At 42.9% G+C, this 13328-nt stretch overlaps 1 protein-coding gene across 13 annotated transcripts in view; it reads left to right on the top strand.

The window, feature by feature from the left end:
* Positions 1 to 13328, top strand: part of Tmem108 (transmembrane protein 108) — a 297680-nt gene that overhangs the window by 163308 nt on the left and 121044 nt on the right. For 9 of the 13 annotated variants that reach the window (XM_021727548.3, XM_021727550.3, XM_040269811.2 and 6 more), the window contains one exon: positions 376 to 461. In XM_021727548.3, coding sequence (XP_021583223.2) covers positions 422 to 461 — 40 coding nt within the window. In that variant the 5' untranslated portion in view covers positions 376 to 421. The remainder of the gene's footprint in view (positions 1 to 375; positions 462 to 13328) is intronic. The other 4 variants (XM_021727549.3, XM_021727551.3, XM_013359473.4 and 1 more) reach the window with 1 other exon arrangement.

Raw genomic sequence — 13328 nt, forward strand, 5'->3', positions numbered from 1 at the left:
CACGCGCGCATGCACGCATGCACACACACACACACACACCGTAGCAAGAACAAGATTAGAAAAGAAACTTCTAGTTTCTCCTCTAGATTCTGGAGAGATTCATTAATGTTCCAAAGCCAGATACTCTCTCTAAGTCTCACCATATGAGATGCCTTCAGGACAATTCGTGGTTTCAGGATTTGACCAATCGATGTTGTAAAATGGTCATTTTACAACGTGGACCATCGTAAATTAAACTGTGGTGTATCTCAAGGTTTTTTTCTGCTCCAAATACAGGTATATTAGAATTCACTGTCAGGATCACATTACGTGGAGTGCTTTGGATTATTGATGATTTTCTCTGCATGTAACCATTTTCTTCTCCCATTTTCCTAGACAGAATCATGAATAAACTGGAGGATAAGCAGGACCAGATGATACCATGAAGAGAAGTTTACAGGCCCTCTATTGCCAACTGTTAAGTAAGTTCCAAGTGTGTTTCTTCTTCCCTAGAATATACTAATATCACTGCCTGCTGAGTGCCGGAGACTGACATGTGTTCTGGAGGAAGACCAGGGCTCAGTCAGTGAGAAGGGACAGCAGATTTACCCTCTGCTGCATCTAGACGAAATATCGAGCATTAATGGATTCCAGTATTTTGAGTGTCTATTGTAACGTGGACCCCGATATAACGATTCTAACATGACATGTTAAGCATCGTTAAATTGAGAATGCGTCTCCAAAACATTCTTGCTCTTGGTTTTGTTGTAAGATCTTCTGGTATGATCTTCCTTCGGTTCCTCATGGGGAGGAAATGGTAAATTGTGTTTTCTGGATTTTGTTACTTAGAACCCATTAGCATGCAGTGACCATATGGCCTTTGGCTTGGACTGTTTATACATGTTGCATACGATTCTCAGATAATGAATGGTAAGAAATGCAGTTTCTTGGTTTTGTAGTGGAATAAGGAGTATTTGATTATGACATATTCCTCATGGGTTTTGGGGAATGTACCACAAAGCGCTATTTGCCCGTGAAGTGATTGTACAGCCTTTGGGATTGAACTTGTTACTATGCAAATGTACAATCCCGAACCAATTGCTGGTTTGGGTGTTCTGATTGATCCACTTGGTACCACAGGCATTGGCCATTCCAAGTCCAACCAAAGGCCCCGAGTTGGAAAACTTGGGGTCCGATGTGGTGATAAATGGGGAACCTGTCTTTCCTAGACTAAGGCAGCTCCTTGTTAACTTGTACTGAGAAAATAAAAATGAATAAAATGCAAAGAGATTGAGATGCAAATCACCAGCCCAGTCTGCCCTTAGAATTCAGCACTTCAGGTTATATTGTTGTATCCCCAGTGCAAAGCACTTTATCTACAGACAGCATTCTGGCTGAGTGTTTTAATTGACTTATTTCTTCTGCTACATTCTAATCCCTGAAACACAGATCACGTAAGGCTATTTCAGCCCGGTGGAAAGTCGCCAAGACTTGCGGGGACTCTCTTATGTTCTTTTCCCATGTGCTCTATGGACTGTTGGCTTCTTGCCTTTTTTTTTTTTTTCTCTGATAAGCTGGTGGTTTTAAGAAAAGGCTTTACAGATTGAAGAAGCAATGTCATCAAGGAATGATTAACTCTGCCTTGATGGGAGAGGGAACGTTTGAAGGATAAATAGGATTTCACACACAAACACACACACACACACACACACACACACACACACACACACACACCTCAGAGAAGGGGAGGCAGACTTCGTAGGAGGAGGAACAGGAATTGAAAAGGCAGCAGAAGTACTTTTGAAGCAGCAAAATGCTTTTTGAGCTCATCTAGGCTGATCATACGTCCCAAAGTTTGATAATATTACAATGAAGGTCATATATTGTTTGAAAGGTCTTGAGTAAATTATTCTACACTTCAGAGACAAGTCTTAGGCCATGACAGGTCTGTGTTCCTAAACTGAGCAACTATGAAAGCTAAAGAAAGAGGTTTCAATCATCATCCAGATGGCTACCAGCTGGGGCTCAACACCTTGTGGTTTGCAAAGCTTGCTGGGATGTGCAGCTCATGCAGATCAGACAGCGCTTTGCTAAACCACCCCAACTGTTGGCATGCATACACACATATTAGCTCATAAGTGTCATCCGTGGCCAGTCACTAAGTTACACCTATATATACATTGTTCACAAGCAAAACAATTTTGCCATGTCTAAAATAGACTTAAGAACAAAGAGGCAACACCAATTTAAAATGTTCTACTTAATTCCGAAAACTGATATTTTTAATTTTAGGGGGAAAAATCCTGCACATCCAGGTTGTTTATTGTAACATTATAAACTACTCCAAAATGGTGGCTTAAAGCAATAATAATGCTCATGAATCTGCTACTTTGGCAGGGACTCCTATCTCTGCAGCAGTGTTGGGGACCTAGGCTGGAATGACTCCAGTGGCTAAAGGCTGGAACAGCTGGGACTGGGCCAACATCTCTCTCTCCCTGAGGCCTTCTCACATGGCATCTTTGGGCTTCATCGCAGCATGAGAACCTCAGAGTGATCAATCCTCTTACCCAGCACCTCACTATTTTGAGGCTAGAGCAAAACCTATAAGAATTAGCTTATGAATTAGACTTGAAAGGCCTAGGATAATACTGTATTAGTCAGCTTTTCATCACTATAATGAAATACTTGAGGCAGACTAACTTTATAAAGAAAAGAGGTTTGTTATTTTGTCTCATGGTTCTGGAGGTATAAGGTTTCCAGCCACATCATGGCCTTCATGTTGGCAAAGCTCCAGGGATTCACAGAGCATTACATGGCCAGAGACAGGGAGCATGCATATGTGTGTGTATGTCTGTGTGATCTCTCCCCATCTACTTACAAAGCTAAGATTCAGTCATGAGGGCTATACCTAATGACCTATGTCACTGTAATTCATTCTCATTCACTTGCTCTCCAAAGTTCCAACCTCTGAGCAAGTTTGCAGCTTGCCAGTGATGTCACGTGAGGCTGAAAAATCCCAGCTTCTCTCTGGATCACTGTGTCACAATCAGCAGTCACTGTGTCACTCACAGCAGCCTGTGAGACTGATGGGGGTTGAGAGGTGCAGTCTTTGGCAAATAGGGTCAATTGAGATTTTAATATTTTACTTTTATTGGGTTCAATCTCCAGCAGCAACAGCAACAACAACAAAAAAACACTTAACCACTTATTAAAACTATCTCTGCCTTTTATTTCTTGGGCTGCACTCCACAGCACAGAACTGAGCATTTTCATCCTGCCAGCGTGAGCCCTCTGGGGAAGCTGAGCATGTTTTTTATGATACCTTGGAACAAATGAAAATCTGAGGTTGGGCATGGTAATGGGAGCCTTCACGGTTATGTAAAACTCCTCATTTTTTCTTTCTAAGACCTAGGTAATCACTTAGGTGTGAAGCTAGTGGAAGGAATTCCTAGGTTTTTGAACAGGGAGACCAGAGTTCATATCCTCTCCCTACCACTCTGTGTCACTTACCCTAGGTTAAGTGAACGTCAGTGAACCCCCAAAGAGAAGTGAGATATGACGGCCCCACCCTGACTGAATGCATGGCAAGTAGAAGACCCACGATGGATGCCAGTTCCCTTGTTGGCCTTCCTCTCTGGAAGAGAGGAAGGCAACCTCTATTGTGCATTTATATGGGATCTTCTGGTTTGCAAAGCATTTTTCCAAAATTTGATCATCACAACAACCTTATAAGGCAAGTAGGGAATTAATCGTCACTGACCCCATTCAACAGAGACCCCATTGTCAAGGCCACCTTTCCCAAGCCACATCACATAAAGATGCATTGTGTAATGGAAAGCAAGGAGCATCATCACGAGCCCTTAAGAATGTGACGTTGCTGGGGTAGCACTGAGTCATGAATTAGCAGCCTGGTCTTAGCCTGAGTTCTGCATACTGGAAACTTGTTTGCATTGATTCATTGTTCAGGACTAAGGCAATTATTGTGAGTTTGTGAAAATATTAAGTTTTTGTATGCCAACATCCATTGAAATCAGAGTTGGTTGAATACTTGAAATTAAGAAGTAATTATATTTGGTAACTTAAGTCGTTGTAATACACCCACACACATTAGAATTTCTGAAGCCATGCTCTGTGTTATTACTAGTGCATTCTATTTGCTCCTTCCTGCATCCTCTGCATATACTGATCCCTGCTGACCACACAAAATAACCCTTCGCTCAACCCAGAGAACTGCCTGCAGGTCCATGTCTTTCAGGTGGGGGAGGGGAGGAGGAAGCTAAAGAGATTCCCGATGTGAATTTCTGTTCCTTACTTGTAGAATTGGGAAGGGAACATATACTCCCTTTTCTCTACTGGGGCATGGGTCTGTCTCAGTCTTAGATTATGCACTGGGTGGGGGGCTGGGGTTGTGGCTCAGGGGTAGAGCACTCGCCGGGTGCATGCAAGGCCCTGGGTTTGATCCTCAGCACCATATAAAAATAAATAAGTAGAAATAAAGATTATGCACACATGTGCACACGCATGCACATGCACCGTATTACCTGTCTCTCTCAGACTCTCCTAGGTGTAAACAGGCAGGCTTCCCAGCTTCTATTGGTCTGGATGTCCCTGAGTGAGCCATGGGTCTAGAATCTTCAGATCATTTTTCATCCTGGGCTGACTCCTATCTTCTTTGGCCAGCTACTCTCGAGAAATGGTCTTCTTACACTTTATCTGTACCCTTATGTCATCATTATTCACCCAGATTTCTCAACATCCCCACCCAAACCCAAAGTCATCTGGACTTGCTTTCTGCCCCATCTCGGGTGCATCTGGACGTCCGTTCCCATTGATGCCAACGTGTGAATCCATTCAAGTCTCTGTGTCCCCACTGTCTCTGCCTTGGAGAAGGGCTGCCAGGGTTCTTGCCTGGACACTGTAATAGTCTCCCTGCTTCCTGTCCTGTTCTTAAGCCTCCTTCTCATTCGCCCTCACTGGGCTTCAGAATTAGCTGCCTGTCCTCTGCATAAGCTTCCAGGGCATTCATCAAAAGCAACCGCTCTTGTGGTGTCTCCACCAAGGCCTGGGGGATGCCCAAGACCTTCTCAAGAACTCTTTTAGGCCCTCCCTTTCCCAACTACTCATCTTTATGAAGTCATCTTTTTTCCATATATTTGAACCAAAATAACATATCTCAACAGATTGAATGCAAAAGCTGATATGAGAACCAACTGTCTTTCACAAACCAGACATTAATGAGATTTACAAAAATATAAAGCAATGCCACCTTTTTCTTTTTTTGGTCAGAAAATATGGCTATTTTTCACTTAAAAAAAGGTTATTTGTTAAAATGTGAAATTTTGTTGTTATTTTTAATGACTTAATTTGGGGGGGGTGGGCATAATCAGGGATTGAACCCAGGGGTGCTTAACCACTGAGTCACATCCCCAGCCATTTTTTATATTTTATTTAGAGAGAGTGTCTCTCTAAATTGCTGGGGGGGGGCTCATTAAATTGCTGAGGCTGGCTTTGAACTCACGATCCTCCTGCCTCAACCTTCTGAGCCACTGGGATTTGTACCACCATGCCTGGCTGTAAATTAATATTTTTTTGTTTCCCAGGTTTTTTAACCCTTAATACATATAAACAAAGGCTTTTTGGAGTCCTTAGTAAAATTTAAGAATATAAAGAGGTCATGAGATAAAAATGACTGATAATCACTAACCTAAAGGATGAATCTTCCATTCCTTAGGTTAGCATTCCTTAAGTTAAGAGCCTAGTGGCCAACTCTCTCTCCAGCTTTGTCTGTCTTAGCTTTTCTACATTTTATGCCTTCCAGTCCCCGCCCCCGCCAACACACACACACAAACAGTTCCACCCAGAAGGCTGCCACAGTGTGTTCCAGCCATCACAACTAGTGTTAGATCCCCCATAAGATGTTTAGCCCTTGGTACGCATGGGCTTGTTTTCTTGTCTTCAAGTTCCTGGGTGACCTCTGTTGCTGGTCTAGTCTAGAGCTTGAATCGTAATGGGACTCAATAATGACCATATTCTATCAAATCTAAGCTGTCATTCATTATAAGATACACTGTTATTTGACGAGCCTCAAAGAAAAAAAAAATAACTGTTGCTTGAACTGTCCCACGCCATCAATTACATCTCACAACGTGGAGACACAGGCATGGACAAAATAATCAGTAGCTGGGTTGTGGCTAACCCGATAATGTAGTCTGAGTCTGAGTCTCTGTCATCAAATTCTCCTTTAGGAACCACATCTCAGCAAACCCATCTGTCTTCCCAGCTCCCACCCCAGGGAGACTCCATGGAACAAAGAATTTCCCCTTCAGAAGCTTGACAGAGATCAGAGGAGCCAGGCCATCGCTACCTGGAGTTGGCTTGTGTATTCTGTCTTCATGGTTCATTTCTCCTGATAAGGGAGAGGAAATGTCCTCTAAGATCAAACTATCACTGACATTTAGGTCCAAACAAATGTCCACTCTCAGCGGGTGAAGATGGTACAGCCCATCCTAACACTGCTGTTCTCTGTGCTGGGCTGCATTCCCTAGGCATGAGGAGGTGACAGATACTCACCTTTCTTTACAGGTTCTTCCTCCCCTCCTCCTCCCTCCACCAGGGAGCATTTTCCCTTGCCTTTTACATTGCCTGGTGGCAACCTTTATGGAGAGTGACAGTGAGTGACAGCCACGACTGAGGAGCTGGATTCTGGATCAAGACTGCTTGAGTTCAAATCCTGACATTTCCAAATTGTCTTCACCCATTTCCATACAAAAGTAGCAAAGACCAGCTCGTCAACCTGTGATAATGGTGACGACACACTTAGACCTCCAGTGACATCAGGGAAATGAGAGGCATCCATTTCTCTTTTTTATTCCTTTTAAATTTGCTCTTTTTAGACACATATACATCGACATACATACATATAGTATAACTTCCCATGATGTGGAGTTTCACTGATCATGTATGTGTTCATATATGAACATAGGACATTTATGTCCAGAGCTGGGATTGTAGCTCAGTGGTAGGGCTCTCGCCTAGCACTTGTGAGGCACTGGGTTGGATCCTCAGCACCACATAAAAATAAATAAATAAAATAAAAGTATTGTTAAAAAAAAAAGAAAAAGAAAGTTATGTCTGATTCATTTCACTGACTTTCCTATTCCCATCCCCTCTCCCTTCCCTTCATTCCCCTTTGTCTAATCCAGTGAATTTGTTTTCTTCCCTCCCTGCCCTGCTTTATTGTATGTTAGCACCCACATATCAGAGACAACATTTGGCCTTTGGGGTTTGGGGTTTGGCTTATTTCACGTAGCGTGATAGTCTCCAGCTCCATCCATTTACTGACAAATGCCATGATTTCATTCTTCTTTGTGAGTGAGTAATACTTCTTTGTGTATATATACCACATATTCTTTATCCAGTCATCTGTTGAAGGGCACCTTGGTTGGTTCCATACTTTAGCTATTGTGAATTGAGCTGCTATAAATGTTGATGTCATTGCATCACTGTAGTATGCTGATTTTAAGTCCTTTGGGTATAAACCGAGGAATAGGATAACTGGGTCAAATGGTGGTTCCATTTCAAGTTTTCTGAGGAATTTCCATTCTGCTTTCAAGAGTGGTTGCACCAATTTTCAGTCCTACCAGCAATGTATGAGTGTGCCTTTTTCCCCACATCCTTGCCAACATTTATTGTCACTTGTATTCTTGATGATTGCCATTCTCGCTGGAGTGAGATGGAATCTCAGTGCAGTTTTAATTTGTATTTCTCTAATTACTAGAGACATTAAACACTTTCTCGTATAGTTGTTGACCATTCATATATTTTTTCTGTGAAGTGTCTGTTCAGTTCCTTGGGCGGCATCCATTTCATGTCTGAAATTTGATATTTTAGCCAAGTGCAGAGGTGCAGGCCTGAAATCCCAGTGACTTGAGAGGCTGAGGCAGGAAGATTGCAAGTTCAAGGCCAGACTCAACAACTCCAAGACCCTGTCTCAAAAAGATCTGAGGATGTAGCTCAGAGGTAGAGAGCTCTTGAGTTCAATGCCCAATACCAAATAAACCAAGAATAAATAAAATTTGGTATTTTAGACTAGCTTAATCTGATTGGCTCTGATGGGTGTTTCTGAAACCTAGCTGCATATCAGAATCTCCTGCTCAGCCTTTTACAAATCCACCTGCCCAGACCCCACCCACTATCAATTAAATCAGAATCTTTGGGTCAGGGCCTTGGGCATAAGGTGATTCTGATGGGCAATAGGGGCTGAGAATGACTAACATAACTGTGCTTCCTAAACTTCAAGGTGTCCACACCCAGTTTCCGATTCAGTGGATCCGGGATGAGGCCAGGAATTTGCCTCTCTAGGTTTTCAGGGATGCTGCAGCTGGTGCAAAGGTCATGCTTTGAGAATCACGGTCTCAGACTTGAGAAGGCTGTCTGGAACAGGGTCCACTGTCAACTTCCCTGTGCCACTGGGCTCATAGTGGAGAGTAGTTCCTGGAATAAAGCCAAGGTGGATTAGGGAGGCAAAAGGACCGAAGGTGCTGGAGGAGCCACAAGAATCACTCATAAGCGTTGTGGGTTAGGAGCTGTCAGAACTTGGAATTTCTTGCTAGTCTTTTGGATACACCACAAGTGTAGTTTTTCCTCTGTTTTAAGATGCAGAGTGCACGAGGAGGGGTCTGGCTGGGGCTACAAAGCAAAGGTGGGACACAAGAGTGACTCTCTACCCTGACTCTTCATTGCTGCACACCCATTTTTTATTACCTTTTTAAAAATAGATTTTAAATACATGACAGTGGAATGCATTACAATTCTTATTACACATATACAGCACAGTTTTTCATATCTCTGTATATAAAGTATGTTGATACCAATTTGTGTCTTCATACATGTACTTTGGGTAATGATGTCCATCACCATTCCTTCATCCTTGCAAACCCCCTGCCTACTCCCTTCCCCTCCCACCCCTCTGCCCTATCTAGAGTTCATCTATTCCTCCCATGCTCCCCCTCACTATCCCACTATGAGTCAGCCTCCTTATATCAGAGAAAACATTCCGCATCTGATTTTTTTTTGGGGGGGGATTGGCTAACTTCACTTAGCATTATCTTCTCCAGCACCATCCATTTACCTGCAAATGTCATGATTTTATTCTCTTTTATTGCTGAGTAATATTCCATTGTGTATAGATGCCACATTTTTTTAATCCATTCATCTACTGAAGGGCATCTAGGTTGGTTCCACAGTTTAGCTATTGTGAATTGTGCTGCTATAAACATTGATGTGGTTGGCTGCATGCCCATTTTATAACTCAATTTTATAAGGCTATTTCTTCCTCACATTGGTGGCTCATTTGTAAATCAAAAATTTGAGGCTGGATTTTTCCCCCCATTATGAAAAGACTCGCATATGTTCTCTAGGGAGAATGGGTCTCTGTAGTTCAGAAAAGTCTCTGTAGTTAGCAAGTGCCCCTTTGCAGTGACCTTAATCCAGGAGGTGTAGACACACCCTGTTCTTAAAGGTATCGTGTGGATTGAATGCATTTTACATTTTCGATGGTGATCTTTAGATTTGCCCTAAGTCACCAATATCCTTGCAGCTAAAACAAAACCCTAATGAGACCTTCTCATTATGAGCAATACTAGTGAAGACTGAAAAATAAAATATTCTTAAGAAATTCAACTTTTCGACTTTTGCGTACATCCCATTTTCCCCTTGGTGGGGAGTGTGGCTGAAGGAAGCTGTGCTCACATTTAGGAGAGCTGTTGACTTCCACCAATTTAAATGTTAGCTCATCGTGGGTAAATCCAATTTTCTATACAAAAGTACCTCTGCTAGGACTTGGATTTAAAGGATGTACTTTGAGCTCTCCTTTCTTCATTTACAATATATGACTCATTTTTCTCAACTATAAAATGTAGATGACGAGTATGATATCTACCTTGAGGATTATGAGAGTTAAATGAGAAAGGTATAAAAACATTTTATATATTGCAAAATGACTCCAAAATATGGGTTGCTGTTTTATTGCTGTCTTAAATAACTTCATTCTTATTTGCTTTGCAAGTCCTGTTTTTTTTTTTTTTTAACAGTCTGAATGTTCTTACTCAGATGCAAGTTCAGGAGATTCTTCGCTAATCCACAAAAAGCTCATGAACTTCGTGATTTTAACTGTATAATCTTGCTTGTCAGGATCTGGCAAAATCCTGGGAGATTTTTCTGAATAAGAGAAAATTGAACAGAGTTTTTAAAATTAAAAATAATGATTTTTTTTAGCAATTCTATATTCGCTTTGTAATAAATCTCTGAACGTTTTCTGAAACATTTAATCATTGCCTTGACAAACATGATTGACCTTAGGGAATCCTCAGACTGCAACCAAGCAGCCCCTAAACCAAAACACCTTGCCTTTGCAACATCTTTTTTCATTTCCTCCATCTCCCTGCCCCTTTTTTGGGTCATTTCCATCAACAGGTTCGCTCTGCTCCTTGTTCTTTCTCCCAGTAGTGTTGGAGTCTCTGTCCTCCCAGGGACAAATCCTTAATCTGCTACAGGTGTCCTACCAGCACCTCACAGGTGAATTTCTTTGCTCCCGGTGAGCTAGGACCTCACTGGGGAACCCCATGAGCTAAGGCTGACTTGGTACGCATTTCCTTCTGAGTGCCTTCATCACTTTCCCCTTCTGTCAAATGGGCATGTGTATTAGTTTTCTATGGATGCTGTAACAAATTACCACAAACTTAATGGTGTGAAATATTTTTTTTCTCTCCCAGAGGAAAAAGAAGGCCCAAAATCAAAGTGATAGGGTCCCCACTCCCATGGAAGGCTCTGAGGGAAAATCCTTCTTTGACTCTTCCATGCCAGTGGCTCCACACATCCTTGCCCTACAGCGACATGAGTCCAGTCTCCACCCCATCTTCACATGGCCTTTCCTCTTCTCCATGAGCCTCTCTCTTAGAAGGACACTTGTCAGTGGACTTGAGGCTCACCTGGATAACCCAGCACAACCTCATTTCAATATCCTTAACCTCCGTTATATCTTCAAAGACCACTTCCAAGGTTAAAATGTGGACACATCTTTTAGGAGATCACTGTCATAAGGCTGTCAAGCCCTTAGCAAGTGCCTCTTTCAAAGTAGGTGCTCAGTAAGCAGTGGATGTGGGGAAGAGTGGGTAGTGGGTATGAGGAAGCAAATCTGGTAGGATTCCGCAGCCTCTTGGAGAAGTTGGACCATAAAGTGAGGGCAGCAGAGGGCTATCAGGGGATAGAGGGCTGAGTGTTTTATAAAACAGTGACTTGAGCTGGTCTAAAAGCTTCCAGGAAGGGTCTGCAGGGTCCACGTGCTGTCAGGATGTGAGCTTCAAGGGACTCGAGATGCATATGGATGCAGAGCCCCAGCCAGGGCAGGGACAAGTCTGGCTGTGATTCTCACACCCGTGTGGAACTCCTGCGCTCAGGGTCTGTTTTCTGCCCTTGCCAACCAGTGCCATGGCTGTGTCCACGATTGTGCCCTGGTGATAAGAAGAGGCAAGAATGGAATCCCCTGTCCAGAGACCAGTGAGTCCCGTTAACACTGAGCATAAGTATTGATTCCCTGCGATGTTTTCTCAAAGTCAGAATCTCTTTCCACCAGGCAGGCTCTGTGCTCATAGCTGTGGGGTCTGCTAATTGTACTTTCATTCAGAAGAGAACCCCAGGGCCCTCTTTAATGGGAGGAAAATGCAGTAGTTTACTCTGAAAGCCTTGATGAGACGAAGAAAGGAGTGTGTCCCCAAAAAGGCAGAGAAGCAAGGAGCCAGGAGTCACCCAGAGAGGGCCCAGGTACCCGCTAGGTCATGACTAGCATCCCTGGTTGCAGGAGGGGACATTGAGAGGGACGGGTTAGCAGCTCTAGAGTGAGGCACTTAAGCAGAGGTGGTCTGGAGGGCGCAAGGAGGCAGGGACAGCCCTCAAGCCTGGGGTGGCTGGGCATCCTTCTTGTCTGAACTCACTAGAACCACCTCTAAGAAGCTTTCACACAATGTGGGAGAACTTCTGAAGGAAGAAAAGGAAGCTCAGGCAAATTTAGTATCATCATAGTTATTTTGCCCCATAGCCAGTGAAGAACAATTGAGCTTAAAAAATAAATAAATAAATAAAACACAATGACTTCTTTAAATAAGCAACCTATAGACATCTTATAGGGAACCAAAATGTGCCATATAAATATAAATTGTTCTATTGCTGTCAGGATATTCCTTTCTCTTTGGGCAAGTGTCATACATAGGTTGGGAAGCCACCTTGAAACAGATCTGAGGGGAAGAGTCCTGAGAAGTGACTTGCAAAGAGGGGTTCCCAGGAGTTACCCATGGGGTGTGGAGGAGTGGGCATGGTAGGGGCAGGAGGCCCCGCAAGGATGCAGTGTCAAGATGGACTCCAAGATGGACTCTGGCCTGTTCTGTCTTGTGAATTCTGCTAAGGGTGCAAGTCACACCTTCGACTTGTCTGCATTGTGGGTGACAAGAGTTGTGGTTTTACGGTCCTGGATCCGTTGGTCACTGCTTAAGAAACTAAGGGTACTATACAAACACTTACCATGAGTGACTTCCCTGTTGACACATCTAAGACCTACAAAGCATTTGGAACAGTGCCATAAATCCTGGGCCATTATTTATTTCAATCATTGTCACCTCTTCTCCTACTCCTCCCATTTGAGCATCAAGTAAAAGCTCAGTTCTCTGCCATTTCTGAGACCTGGTTCTAATTCTAACGCACCATTATGAATCCAAACCCTGCACCTCCCTCTTCTCCTCTGAGAACCCCAGCTCTTAGTCTCCCTGTCTGAGAACCAGGCTGGAGGTACCATCTGAGTCTAGAGGTGGCTGATTAAGGGCTGATTATTAAGCACTCTGCCATGTGCCCCTTGGTTAGAGATGTAATTGAAATTCCCTCTGGTTATATCCCAGGGGCTTCTCCTCTGTGTTATTAGATTGTAGTGATAAATGAGCGCAACCAGGTATTTTATTCTCTCCCTGGAGATGTGGCTGTTCTAGACGTGGTAGCCTTGGGTGGTCCAGATTGTCAGGCGAGACTCTATCAGAGAGATCGGAGCTATGATTTTATGTTAGTGCAATTTGATAGCCAGACAACACAAACCACATAGATCATTTTCAGTTCTCTAAAAATCATATTTGAAAAAGTGAGAAACAATGAGTGTTGTCAACTCAAATAACACTTTTGATTTAACCCAGTATATCCAAATTATGATCATTTCAACATGTAATCAACATAAAAAAAATGACTAGTGAGTTATTTTTGCCTTCTTTCTTACAGACCAGGCCTTTGAAATCTCATATGTCATTTGTACTTAC

Source organism: Ictidomys tridecemlineatus, chromosome 3 (genome assembly GCF_052094955.1).
Source record: "Ictidomys tridecemlineatus isolate mIctTri1 chromosome 3, mIctTri1.hap1, whole genome shotgun sequence".
NCBI lineage: Eukaryota > Metazoa > Chordata > Mammalia > Rodentia > Sciuridae > Ictidomys > Ictidomys tridecemlineatus.